At 33.0% G+C, this 15,177-nt stretch overlaps 1 protein-coding gene across 2 annotated transcripts in view; it reads right to left on the reverse strand.

Moving 5' to 3' along the window:
- COG6 (component of oligomeric golgi complex 6) overlaps positions 1 to 15,177 on the reverse strand; it is a 106,649-nt gene that overhangs the window by 45,895 nt on the left and 45,577 nt on the right. For both annotated transcript variants that reach the window (XM_031961974.1, XM_031961975.1), the window contains exons 9-11: positions 2,647 to 2,775; positions 2,470 to 2,561; positions 1,145 to 1,209 (exon numbers count right to left, since the gene is read on the reverse strand). In XM_031961974.1, the coding sequence (XP_031817834.1) occupies positions 1,145 to 1,209; positions 2,470 to 2,561; positions 2,647 to 2,775 (286 nt within the window). The remainder of the gene's footprint in view (positions 1 to 1,144; positions 1,210 to 2,469; positions 2,562 to 2,646; positions 2,776 to 15,177) is intronic.

The following is a 15,177-nucleotide window of genomic DNA, read 5'->3' on the forward strand; positions in this document are numbered from 1 at the left end:
ATTAACTCCAATAACTAAAAGTCTTATTTGATAATAATTAGAAAATGTTATTTAATCCAATTCATTTAAGTCAACATAGATGAAGAAACTAGCACTTAATAGGGAACAGAGAACTAAGAAAATGTTTAAATTATAAACAAAAGAGATTTTTTAAAATTACATTTTTCCTATCTTTTTCTTATCTTTTATTGTTCAGATGACCACTGGAGGGAACACAGAAAGCAATATTTATTAGGGCCATGAGATATATGAAAATCAAACTATAATGTAATAACTGCATGCTAGCCAAATGATCATATATTTAATCATCCTTTTATTTCTAATATATATATATATATATATATAAATATTCAGCTGTTGTAAAGTATATTATGAGACAATTATCAAAAAAGAAAATAGCACTACTGCTATCTCAAAACTATAGGAAAAGGCAGAGAATTACAGAAATTAATTTTTTAAATAATTGCTGCCAAGGTTATCATGAACAGACTCTGAATTTCTACCTTTCTATGTATAAAATGAGAAGACATAATCAAGCAAAAAAAAAAAAAAAAATCAAAGAATGCAAAGCATGATTAAATGTTACCAGCCAAATGAAATCATTTTACATTTGGACTGATCATTTAAACTCATGATAAATATGTACAAATAGGAACATAATCTATCTCTGTTTTAATGAAAATAGAATTAAAAAGGTAAATGGCATAGGAGATGAATTTGACCTTAGAATATTTTCACAAAGAAAACATAGATCTAACTTGTCTAAGGTCATGTAAATATAAAGGAATGGAGCCAAGGTTCCCAGAAAATTTCTTAAACTTTAACAGACAGTATTAGTGGTCTCAAAAATAGTTGCATTTTCCCAACCCTCAATATCACTCTGAATATAACAAAAATAGTAATTTATTAAGTTCAACATTTTAAATATTCAAGTTAGGAAAATTTCTCCTTTCCCTTCCAAGGAGAAAATAAACAATTACAAAAATGCATTGTTATTTTTTGCTACATATATATTCTTATTTAATGAAACTGGTTTTTACAAAATTTAAATTATGGAATTAAAATTAAATCAACTGAAACAAAGCTATCAATTAAGTGAAATCTAATCTACTGTCCTGATCCAAAAGTACATGAAAAAAATTACCTTTAGCGGTCTGCAGACTCCTTCAGTGATATGTCCAACTATTTCTTGAATGTTTTCTTCTACACCTATAGTTGTAGAGGAGAAGCCATCAGTGATATTTGCTTCTTTATATGCAAGTACTTTATATGTGATGCCAAAATTTTTCTAAAATTTTCAAATGTATTGAAACACTTGCAAAAATACAGAACTAACCCAACTGACTGATGCCACTATCAAGCACCTAAAGTTATCATATTTATTTTTATTAAATTCTCAAGTATTTGGATATCTTAATTTGTTTCAGATCTTGTATCTGTGTATTCTTCCTAATTTATATCTCTGTATTATGTGATTGATGAGTTCAAACTTATGTACATTTTTTTTTGTGAGAGGAAAGAAAAAGAATAAACAAACAGTTTGAAATAAAATATTAAGCTAATATAGATACTGTATGATTATTTTAAAAGTTTTCATTTGATAAAGCTTAGAATTATAATCAGAAAAGTAAGGAACATTTTATATGTTCTTAGAATACAAAACTTTTAAGTATTTCCTTTAGGAAATAAAACTTGTTTCAAAATTCCTTTAAATCAACTACATATGTGCTATTAAAATCAAGGGAGTAACATTTTTAGTGCTATAATAATAATTCATTGAAGGCCTTTAGACAGGCTACTTGACCTCAATTCCCTTATCTATTACTATTTTCTATTTGCAAACATACAGTGATACATATAAAAGGAGATATTTAATAATCAATTATATTAAGCACTGTGTTCATCTATTACTAGAAACTATCAAAAGAGGAGTTCAAAGAGAATGGGGAGATCTGGGTAGAAAAATAAAAAAGAAAGGATTTGAATTGAAAGAGAAGACTAAAAAAAACTTAGCAATTTGGAAAAACAATGTTAACAAAAATAGAGATATGGGAATGAGCATGTGAAGCATAAAAGACATTGAAGAAATAGAAAAACTGGAATAAATGATAGAAGTCAAGGAATTATGAGAAATAATTTTTTTTTTTGTAAAATAAGGCTAGGTTATGGAAGACATCAAAAGGCATAGAGAGCAAATTGAAATCAATCTGAAAGGCAATAGGAAATGGGGAAACACTATGTTTTTAACCAGGGAAATGACATAAAACCAAAATTATAAGATTAGTCTCCAAGTAGATAAAAGCAGAGGATGAAATTTTTTTTTTAAATGGAGGCAGAAAGATTAGTTAAGAAGCTATTTTCATAAGTAATGAAAGACGATTTTACTAGGGTGTTTATAATGGCAATAGACAGGAACTTAATAATACTCACATTTACAACTAATCAATGTATGAGTATCTGTGACATTACCTTGTATGGTTACCATTTTTAATAATGCCTCAAGGTGTTCTTTTTCAGAAGCAGTAGCTTGATGGAGCCAAGCCAACATGTCTCCCACATACCTAATAAAAACATTTATAATTAAAGATCCCTCCTACAAAAATGCAGGAGAAAAAAAGCATTTGTTCTGCTTTACTGTCATTGTACCTCAAAGGATCATGAGAGTGCATTTCAATAGGTCGAGGGGTTCCTCCTGGACCACCTCTTGTAAGAGCATCAATAAATCCACGAACAACTGTACTTCTTCGAGCTGTCCCAAATTCATCTAAGGTATACCTAGAAATAGAGAAATATCAAGACCAACTTGTAAAAAATGTTTTATTTTACTCATCATATATTACTGTTTATGTCATTGTTGATTTGGTACTCTGTAAAAATCAATAACATTTTTTTATTTTTGGCTAAGGCAATTGGCATTAAGTGACTTGCCCTGGGTCACACTGCTAGGAAGTGTTAAGTGTCTAAGCACAGATTTGATCTCAGGTCCTCCAGACTTCAGGGCTAGTGCTCTATCCACCACGCCACCTAGCTACTTCTCAATAGCATTTTTAAAAAATGAAATTTATTTATAAGATTATTATCACTGTGCAGTTTCAAAATATGCAGACAATTTTGTTTGTTATGAGAAAAAAGAATGTAAGAGAGCAGTGAAAGTGACACACCAAGTCAGAAATTAAGAAAATAGTTGCCTATATTAATACTTTCTAATCAGGAACAATCCAGACATGTTATTTTTGTTTTTACAAGATAAACAGTATTAGCACTCTCGAATTAACAAAATACCATAAAAAATTAATTACCTTAAATATACTATAATCAATATGCATTATAGAGTCCACATGAAAAACTGCCATCATATAAGAAAACAATTGCTTGGGGCATAAAATATTAAAATGTTTCTTCATTTTAACATCCTGTTCACATCAATAACCAAAACTTATTCTTTTTTTTTTTGTAAATCTTAGTGTAAATCATTTCAATTATATTATAAAATTTTTTATTTAATTAAACAAATCATTTTAAATTTTAAAATTTCTTAATGGTATCATTCCAAAAGCATTTTTTTCCTGCCTGTATATGATACACTAAGGAGATTCAAATTCAATTCAATATACATTTTTAGAAAGAATCTTTTCTTCCTGATAAATTACTGCATTTCCCCTCTCACTTATATAGAGTATCTGAATTAGCTGGCTTACCACCTATACTTTGAAGAAATTACATGCCCAATCTTCTCCACAAGAAGTAATTTTCTGGTTTATCAATTTAATTCATCAAGATATTATTGCATCCTGGAAATATGGTAATATGTCATAATTTCTTTTTGTTAATGTAACTCCAGTTGCTCTAGTCTTTGTTACAAATATAAATATATAGACATCTAACATATAAATAAACATATAAAGAGACATCTAACAAACTATGTAGTTTCAATCTTTTGCATTATAAACAACTTTTTGATTGAAAATTTAATTAATTTGGTTGATCCTGGAGGTTATAATAAAGAACCATTAAAGTTTACTGTAGGCAAGATGATCTGATCAGATCTATACTTTTAGAAATCATTTTGACCACTATGTGAAAGATGGATTCGAGTGAGGAAAAAGTTGAGAACTGGAGACCAATTAGAAGGAGAATACAATAGCTCAACTGAGAGTTAATGAAGACCTGATCTAGAGCAGTGGCCATGTGAATATAGAGAAAGGGGGCATATGTGAGTAATGTTGCAGAAATAAAAAAAAAAAACAAAAGAACAAGATTTGACAATATGCTAGATTATAATATATAGAGTATGAATAATCAAAGATGACACCAACAAGACACCAAAGAGTGTTCCCAATAATAATAAAAAAAGTTTAGAGAAGATATATGTTATTGGGGGGAAGATATAATTGCAGAATAGTAAAGTTTAATATAACAAAGTTGATATAGGAAGTGGTAAGTAAGTCATCCTTCTGTAGCAGTTGTTTTACTTAAATTATTATTTTTTAAATTTAATTTAAATTTTTAAAATTTAATAATAATGGAATAAAACAAACATTTCTATAGCATAAAAAAGATGATTGTCCAACAAAATGCAACTATGTTCAACTTGCTATTCCTTTAAATACACAATAAAGTTATATAAATTCCCCCCCAATTATTTTCTTCCCTCCCTCACTTCAGTTTTAAAGGTAATCTACTTTAAATACATTTCAATTTACACAAGTATTACTTTTAAATTTGTGCTCCCTCAAGTGTTGAAATTTAAATCTTGATTTAAATTTAATATTTAAATAATCTTTCTTAAGTATAACATTCAACTAAGTAACTGATAAACTTGCTATCTGAACTTAGTTATCATTATCTATTCACTAATCTGTTAACAGATTCACTTCTGTCTATTAAAAACCACATAGGATCATGAAAGAAATAAATGCAATGGTTATTAAAATATTTAAAAAAAAAAGTTCACAGACATCATGTGAAAAAAACTTAAGACTACTTGAGGAAACTGAGCTTCAATGAAATTAAGGGACTTGTCTGGAGTACCCTGTATTCTTGAGTAACTGAAGGTATGGTGGCATCTTCAATGGAATTAAAAAAGTTAGAGGGTGAACTGAAGAAAGAAAAGGGGAAAATTTTTCCTATAAGTTCTCAATAAAAAAAACCTCAACAAGAAAAAAATTATGGGTCAGATGTCGAATAAGGTGGAATGAATAAAGGCCATGCAGAAGAAAAGAAAATAGAAATATCACAAAAAGTAAAAACCTCATAGAATAACATCAGACCACTCCAGCCCTTTTACCTTTCATGCAACATCCTCATCCACCACTATAAACTGCACTCAGCAGAAGAGACAGACTGGCAGCTGTGCTGTAGGATCTAGTTAGGGGATCTGGAACCAACTGCAACACTGACCAGTGCTGCAAGAACTCACCTGAAGCCCTATGTCACACTGTCCAAAAGAGGTTATAGGTACTGACTTGAATATTCTGTAGAACCACAGAGAAGAAAGGAGGAGCAACTGGAAGAGAGGGGTGGAAGCCAGACAGAGAAGAGACTCTGGGTAAAGCTTAAATGTCCAAAGAAAAGGAAATGGACAAGGTGATCACTTAAATCTTTCCACATGACATTTGCTCTGGAGACGGGGGTTTGAGGAAGACCATGGGATGTCTCTCTCCAACAACATCCTCAGGTGGCTAAGGATGCCCCTCCTTAGGATTCTGGAATGCAGAAGCATCAAAAAGTGAAGATAAATCAAAGACAAATGACTGGGAAGACAAGAGGAAAGTCCTGGCAGAAAACTGCATCAAAAATCAGATAAATCAAGAGAGAAACACAGATAGAAGAATAGAGATTGAAAGGGAGGTCAGAAAAACAATAATTATAATATAAAGAAAAATAAGTCTCAAATTCCCAAATAAAAAGTAAGATTCTGTGATACATGAGTATATTGGGAATGAAATTAAATTGGAAATCAGAATTACCAATGTATATTTTAAAAAGATAATAAGAGAAAAAAGTAGATATTCTATAGAATGAATCCAAAGAAGCTGAGACTCTAAAAGAGAAAAATTACTGAACTGGGAAAAAAATGTAAAGTAAGAAGATGGGCAGTAGAAAAACAAAAGGCGGCAACTCTAATTGAAGCCATAATTCTATACAAATCAAACTAGTTGTCCTTGAAGGTACAACTTAAAGACCTTGGAACTCCCATAAGAACATGATCAATTAAAAATTAATGAAAACAAAAATATGAATAACATACTGCTGGAAATAATACAAGAAAACTATCCAGACTTTTGAGTACTGTTAGAATCTTTACAAACTGTTAAGTCATTAGAGTTGATAGAGACAATAATTATCTAATTTAGCATGGTTCAGTATGATTGATTTGATCTTATACAAGGAGATGTCATAGGCCAGAAGAAAGAAGCTACTAAGTACAACTGATAGAAACAATGCTTGTGTTCACACTTTTAGAGAGCTCATATAAGCAAGAAGTATATAAGCACTCACTGGAGTTCACACATTTGGGAGATTTCAGGGGTTAGTATGAGATATCAGAATTCACACCTCCCTTGAAGCTCTTAGAGTCAGAGAGCACTCTGGGAGGAAACCCATCCCACTCTCTCAGAGGAGATCATATATAAGAAGCAGACAGAGGCCTAGTAAAGTGAGTTCAATGGAAAAGATGCAGAGTGGAGGAACATCAGATGGAAGATTGCCACAAGTCGGAGTTGAGGCCGAGGCAAAAGCAAACGGTTAGCAAAAAGAGCTCTTGGAACCAAGCAGAGAGATAGGCCTCTAAGAATCTAGCTATCCAGGCCCAAGAAAAGAGACAAGACTTGGAAGGAGAAAATAAACGTTTGCATTTTATCAACTGCCTACATTTTGAGGTGATTTTTACTTTCAACTGAAACTAAGGCTGCCTCCAGAAAACCTCCCCAAGAAACCTGCTCCCAGAGAGAACCATATTATTATATTTTAAAGAAGAAAAACCCCACAGAGTACAAAATCAAATCTACATATAGCAGTACAAAAACCAATCAAATCTACAGTCATTTCAGAAGAAAACCTCCATGGAAACTATGATATATAGTAGTTATGATTCGCAGTTTCAGTAATAAACAAACTTTACAAGCAGCCAGAACAGACATTCAACTGTGACAAAATCCCAATTGATAAACCAGGATTACTCTTTACCCCCCAGAAATCAAAGAGTGTAATCCTATGTTACAAAAAGTAAAAGTTCTTAATCTACAACTGAAAATAAGTCTCCTACAAATATAAGCCAAGTAGCAACGGAAAAACGTTGGACCTTGAACAAAGGAGAAACTTGAGACTTTCTTGTTTTTGTTCTTTTCCTAATAAAAAAAAAGGGAGAGGAGCAGATTGTTCCACTTCCAAATACTCCAAACTACACAAATACAAGAAAAGTACAATCATTATATGTTTTTTAAAGAGTCAAGAAAAAAGTTCTTGTGTACAGTTTTTTTTTTTTTTAATAAATTGAAGTGATGGATCAAATAAAAAAAAAACAGCAAAGAAAAGAGTATCAAGGGACAAAAGAACAAAGAAAAATCATAAAGGGACAAAAGAGATCTAAGGAGCTAAAGATTAAAGGAAAATTCTGAATTTGAACACCCGATACCAAGTCCTAGAAGGGCTAAGTCACTCATTTATGCATACAGTTTGGGGATGTGCTATCTTGAAAATCTCCTCTCTGTATTCAGCCCCAGAACTCCAATCTTACTGTGCTCTACTATCTTTCTTTCATGTCACCCTGTCACTAATGTTGTTGCTGCACTCTCAGACCCTTAAGTTCAGAATTAATTCTTAAGCCTTTAGGCTTCAGAACTACTGCCTTGGGACCGTTGAGACCAGAACTCAATCAACCAGCCTAGAGCTCCAGCTGTGTTTCAATATTGCCATCACTTTCTATGTAACTGCAAGCAAATTAATACTACCGTTACTTTTCAAAAAAGTGTGTTAATCAATAGCCCTGCTGTTTCCATGTCCTACATCTGTGACTTCCTAGATTAACACACTCTTTCCTAGCCCCTACTACTCTATATGTATTGTTTCCCTCACTAGAATGTAAACTTCTTTTTTAAAATCTTATTTAATAGTTTATTTTTTCCCAATTACATGCAAAAACAATTTAATAGTCTTTTTAAAAAATATTTTGAATTTCAATTCTTCCTAGTCCTAGTCCTCCCCTTTCATTGAGAAAGCAAACAATTTGAGACAGGTTTTGTGTGTGTGTGTGTGTGTATGGAGAGAGAGACAGAGATAGAGAGAGAGAGAGTCATGTTAAATATATTTCCATGTAAGTCATTCCACGAAGGAAAACATGTTATGTGGGAAAAAAACAACTCAAGAAAAATAAAGGAAAGAAAACGTATCTTTGATCTGCATTCAGACTCTATCAGTTCTTTCTCTAGAGTTGAACAGCACCTCTCATAATAAGTTCAACAAAATTGTCTTGGATTATTATACTGCTATTATATAAGCTAAGTTACTTATAGTTAAGCCTAAGTGATGAACATACTCTCAATTTCCAGTTCTTTGCCAGAAAGAAGTACTGTAAAAACTTTTGCACACAGAGGTCCTTTCTCTTTTTGTTTTTTATCTCTTTGGGATATGGACTTAGTAATGTTATTGCTTGGTCAAAGAATATTCATAGTTTTATAGCTTTTCAGACATAATTTCAAATTGCTCTCCAGAATGGTTGAGTCAATATACAATTATTACTGTTTTAATTTTTCCACATCCCCTCCAACATTCATCATTCACTTTTTCTTTCACATTAGCCAATCTACATGGTATGAGGTGGCAGCCCAGAGTTATTTTGATTTGCATTTCTCTCATTAATAGTGATTTAAAGTATTTTTTCTTATGATTATAGATAGGTTTGATTACTTTGTCTGGAAACTACCTATTCATATCCTTTGACCATTTACCATTCAAGTTTGGACACATGGAATTTAAGATGTCTAAATTCATATATGTTAGGTCAATTGAATTGCAAAAAGATGCATATAAGTAATATTAAATCTTTAGAAGGCTTTAATGTTCTTCTCAGAAATTTAGAAAAAATTAGCCAAAAACTATAACAAAAAGGGGAATATGAAACTGAACAAACTGTTAAAAAATTTAGGGTGTGAAAAGCTTATAGCATCTTTGAATTGAGACATTAAAAAGAATACTGGAGAATCATAACTTGTAAAGTACATGGAAGGAAGTGAAGAGGAAGACTTAATTGTAGAAATACAGGAAAGGTTTAGGCCAGTGGTTCTCAAACCTTTGTTCTCAGTATCTTCATGTTGTTAAAAAAAAAAAAAAACTATCAAGGATCTATTCAAAGAGTTTTTGTTCACATGGGTTATATTTATAGCTATTTACTATATTAGAAATAAAAAATAATTTTGAATTTGTAGATCCTCTGAAAGAGTTTCAGAGACCCCAACAATTCTTTGGATTACACTTTGAGGACCACTGGTTTAGGCTATAAAGGGATTTAAAAATTAAAAAAACAGAATTTCATAGTTGATGCTGGCAGTAACAGGGAGCCACTGGAACTGAGTTAATGGGAGTGAAATCCTCCGAGCAGGTCTTTAAGGAAATCACTTTGATAAACAAGGGGAAGAAGGACTGAAGTGGGGAGAAAATTAGAGGCAGAGAGATGAAACCAAAGATGCATGTACTATTTAACATGCATTGGACTACCTGCCATCTAGGAAAGGAGGGGAAAATTTGGAACAGAAGGTTTCACAAGGGTCAACATTGAAAAATTACCCATAAATATGTTTTCCAAATAAAAAGCTATTTAAAAAAAAAAGATGCATGTACAGGGAACATGCTTTGGCAAAGAGCATTATCTCTTTCTAAGAAGTCACAATGAAGAAGGTAGTAGGCAATGCTATCTAGGTTAAGAGAATTAAAAAAGAGGGAAAAAGAAGGATCTCTCAATGAAGTTCTTCAATTTTTCTGATTTACTGGTGATTTTTTTTCATGGAAGTATGGGAGGTCATTAGATGAGATAATTGTTGGAGGGAATCTACCACTGAGGTTTAAGGAAAAGTGAGAATTTGAAAGAGTTGTTGCAATGAGTAAGAGTTAGCAATACTAACTTATTGCTGAAGGGATAGTCCTTTTGGGATTATGTAACAAATGTAAAGTGGACTTAGTCACAGTGTTTTCTGATGTTCTCCAGCCTCCTTTAGCATCACATGAGTAGGAACAAAGGCAATGGATGGTGGAAATAAACAAGATTTGGATTTGACTGATTATGAGTGATGTACAGGGCAAAACAGCATGAGATACAGTGAGCTAAGTGAATTGAGTCATTAAGGAGCTAAGATAGGAAAAGAGAATAGCACAGCCAAAATAGAAGGGATGCAAAGTCACTGTAAGAACAAAGACAGGGTTAGGAGTTCAAAGGCAAAGGGAAAGATGGAATGAGAGGAATGTTATTATCAGACAAAGGAACTTCAAGTTCATGGATACAGAAGTACAATGCTTCTGGATGATGGCAAAGTCAAAAATATCGTCAACTATGTATAAATTATTAGCCATCATAAAAGATTTTATGAAATCACTAATAATCATGACCCAATCAAAACAACTTTTGAAGTTTCTTCTCACAAAAAGGAGATCCCCATTACCATTTCTAGACAATTCTGCCATTATAATTCAATAACTCCTATCCCTTTAGTATTTACTCTATCTACATTATCACCTAATCCATACCCTAATGGCAATTATGTATTGATTCCCTCACATCATTACCCCTATTTTTTAAGTTCAATATTAGTTTTTACCAAAGACAGCTAGGTGGCACAATGGACAGAGTTCTGGACCAAGATTCAGGAGAACTTGAGTTCAAATTCAGTCTCAAGACACTGACCAGCTATATGATCCTGGCAAGTTACTTAACCTCTGTTTAAACACTCTAGTTTCTTTGGCAAGAAAATCCCACAAATAGGGTTATGAAGAGTCAGATATGACTAAATGACTTCACCTTCACTACCATCAAAATAACATATTTTACTGTCTTCCTCTCCAACTCATAATTTTATATTATGGAACTTCAGTATATATTAATATTCTCTCAAATACCTTAACCTCCTAATTCTTCAACCTCCCAAAAGTACCATTCCACTTCCACTTCAGCTACACATATCTGTAAGTCATGGTTAAGAACATGATAACAGAATCTTGTCACCAACTCTTTCATAAAGAAGGTCAAAAAATCTGAAAGTACTCTATCAGATCATAACCTCCTAGTACTCTATCTCTTATCATGATTTATTCTAATCCTATTCACTGTATTCCACTATGGAGGAGGGATTGACATTCACATCATCTCTTTATCATACAGAATTCTCATAGGCTATCATTCTGCTTTAGTTTCATTTTCCTCCCTTCTCAACTTCAACCTTTTAGTTCAATTCTACATTTTCCTTTATTCTTCCATCTCTTGTTCCCCTGTTTTACCGTTGCTCACACCTTGCCAAACCTTAAACTTGTATGACTTTTCCCATCCTTCTCCTTGCTATTCATTTTAATGAATAGAGCCAGAGGAAGTCACAAAGCAGTACTGACTGCTTCCAAAGTTTAATCTCAACTTAGTACTCACCACAGCAAGGTAATTCTTATGTCTTTTCTCCTCCAATTGATTTTTATCCCATTCCCCACACTTCCTGTTTCATACTTTCTCTTCTCCTCAAATCTCCCCTCATATCATTTCTCCTCGTATTTATCACTAAGGTCTTCATCTCATCCTTAATTGAGAAAACAAAAGCCTTTCACTATTAGTTTTCTTTCCTTTCACTACAATTCCTTGAATTCGTTCCCCATTCTCTTCTCCTTTACTTCACCTCTAATGAAAAAATGGGGTATATGGGTAGTCAAGAAAGGACTAATACCTATGGGGAGAGCTTGCTGAGCTCTTTTCAGGGCTGCTTATCCAGCTCTGGTGTCCAAAAGGTAATCCCAACTTTCTCCTGTGGTTCCAGGAAGCTGTAGTATGTGCAGCAGCCATACCCTGATAAAACCGTGTTGGCAAACAGGCTCAACAAAGTTGACAGTAACCAGCAATCAAACCCACTGATGAGTTAGGAGGGTCTGTAATACACACATGTGGTGGAATGGACAAATGAGAATAATTTGTCCCAATGGCCATGAAGGCAGATGAAATTTAGAGCTTTGTAAGTCATCAAAGATGCCAAGGTCATCCACTGCATCCTGGGCCATCACCAGTCATCCTGATTTTTGTCTTGCCATTGAACTTCAATGACTGGAAAACATCTGGGGCCAATCATTTTGTAATTGTGCTATTCCACTTTACTTTAATACAATTTGTACATAAATCAAGACATCACCACATGATGTCATTTGTCTTCTTCAAAAATAAAAAACAATGAAAATTGGCCCCTCTCCATGTTAAGGCAAACCTCTCCCACCATCATTTTTAGTTTCATTTCCCATTTTATCCAGCAAATGTCCCCACTATTACTGCCACTTTCTTTCATTTATTTTCAATCGCTTCCTAACTACTGTTTTCATTGTTTACAAACATGTTCAAATCTCCTCCATTCTTTAAAAACAAACTTCTCCAAGCTCTACACCTTATGCTATTAAGTTAAATCTTTTATGGTATATAAAGATAATGATATTGGAAGACTAAGATGAAAAATTATATGAAAAAGTACTAAAATAAAAATCTTGCTAAAATGACATTATGAATTATATATACAAATAAATATATAGCTACAGAACTACTCATTCAAAACTAGGTACAAGCCTGTTGAAATACAGCACTGAAATAATGATTTAACACATTATATGTAGGACAAAAGATATTTCATTATCTACCAAGGCTGAAGCTTCTGGTATGTTTTACTATCTAAGAGAAAAATGGGTCTAGATATTAATCTTCATTCAGTATTTATTAAAAACCCAACAAGCACCTTAAGAATCTCTGGATATCTAATCCCCAATTTATTTTAAATAGACTCAAAGTTGGGAGAATTTACTAATTTTATGATCAAGTATAAAAATGTTCTTTGAAACTAGGCATTGACCCACACTTAACACTGTACACCAAGATAAGGTCAAAATGGGTTCATGACCTAGGCATAAAGAATGAGATTATAAATAAATTGGAAGAGCATAGAATAGTTTACCTCTCAGACTTGTGGAAGAGGAAGGAATTTATGACCAAAGAAGAACTAGAGATCATTATTGATCACAAAATAGAAAATTTTGATTATATCAAATTGAAAAGTTTTTGTACAAACAAAACTAATGCAGACAAGATTAGAAGGGGAAGCGATAAATTGGGGAAAATTTTTACAGTCAAAGGTTCTGATAAAGGCCTCATTTCCAAAATATATAGAGAATTGATTCTAATTTATAAGAAATCAAGCCATTCTCCAATTGACAAATGGTCAACGGATATGAACAGACAATTCTCAGATGAAAAAATTGAAATTATTTCTAGCCATATGAAAAGATGCTCCAAGTCATTATTAATCAAAGAAATGCAAATTAAGAACTCTTACCACTACACACCTGTCAGATTGGCTAGAATGACAGGGAAAGATATTGCAGAATGTTGGAGGAGGTGTGAGAAAACAGGGACACTAATACATTGTTGGTGGAATTGTGAATACATCCAGCCATTCTGGAGAGCAATTTGGAACTATGCTCAAAAAGTTATCAAACTGTGCATACCCTTTGATCCAGCAGGGTTTCTACTGGGCTTATATCCCAAAGAAATCTTAAAGAAGGGAAAGGGACCTGTATGTGCACGAATGTTTGTGGCAGGTCTCTTTGTAGTGGCCAGAAACTGGAAACTGAGTGGATGCCCATCAATTGGAGAATGGCTGAATAAATTGTGATATATGAATATTATGGAATATTATTGTTCGGAAAGAAATGACCAGCAGAAGGATTTCAGAAAGGCCTGGAGAGACTTACAGGAACTGATGCTGAGTGAAATGAGCAGGACCAGGAGATCATTATATACTTCAACAACAATACAATATGATAATCAATTCTGATGGACCTGGCCATCTTCAGTAATGAGATGAACCAAATCAGTTCCAATAGAGTAGTAATGAACTGAACCAGTTACACCAAGCGAAAGAACTCTGGGAGATGACTATGAACCACTACATAGAATTCCCAATCCCTCTATTTTTGTCTGTCTGCATTTATTATTTTCTTCACAGGCTAATAACACACTATTTCAAACTCTGATTCTTTTTGTACAGCAAAATAACTGTTAGGACATACATGCTTTAACATACTTAACATATATAGGGTCAACCTCCCATCAGGGGAGGGGATGGGGGGAAGGAGGGGGAAAATTGGAACAAAAGATTTGGCAATTGTCAATGCTGTAAAATTACTTATGTATATATCTTGTAAATAAAAAGCTATAATAAAAATTTTTTTTAAAAATGTTTTTTGAAAGCAGGGCTGAAACCAACTAGATGAAAATTTAAAAGACATAAGTGTGGCCCTTGGTTCGAAAACCTACACAAATTAGGGACTATTTGATTTAATAAATGATAAACAAATGTGATCTTTTTTCTTTTCATTTCAGATAAAGATAATAATCAACTGATAATATTAGTGCAAATGAATAATTGGGCACAGGTCATGCAGATAACAAACATATTTCTTGCCTTAAAGAATATTGAGAAAATAATTTCAGAAAAATGAGAAATATGTAAGAATGCAAGAACTTCTCCATTAGACTGACTAATCAATTAGAGGTACAAAAGTTTAAAATGTTCCAAATCTCACCTTTCTCTTCTAAACACATGTCTAGTGTTTGCAACACAGTGGGAAGGTGTAATAGGCTGAGACTTGAGTTGATGCACTGAGGTCTCAAGCACGTGAGGCTAAATAGTAATTGGACTATACTCTATTAACATACATGCTTGGATAAAGAATGGCCCCTGTCTACTCTCTGTGCAAGTCCTTATGTGTTGTATAGGAAATGACGATTTTGGTGGGTGGAGGCAGAGAGACAGGAAGAGAGGCTGAGAGAGATTGCTGGCTGGGTTCAGTTCTGGTGGCTGCTGGTCTCGTGGCTTCTGGTCTGGCTACCTTCTTGACTTAGCTACTGATATTGCTATTGCCAATTCCCTTTTACTTCCAATCTTTCTTCATCTC

Source organism: Sarcophilus harrisii, chromosome 3, assembly GCF_902635505.1.
Source record: "Sarcophilus harrisii chromosome 3, mSarHar1.11, whole genome shotgun sequence".
Classification (NCBI taxonomy): domain Eukaryota; kingdom Metazoa; phylum Chordata; class Mammalia; order Dasyuromorphia; family Dasyuridae; genus Sarcophilus; species Sarcophilus harrisii.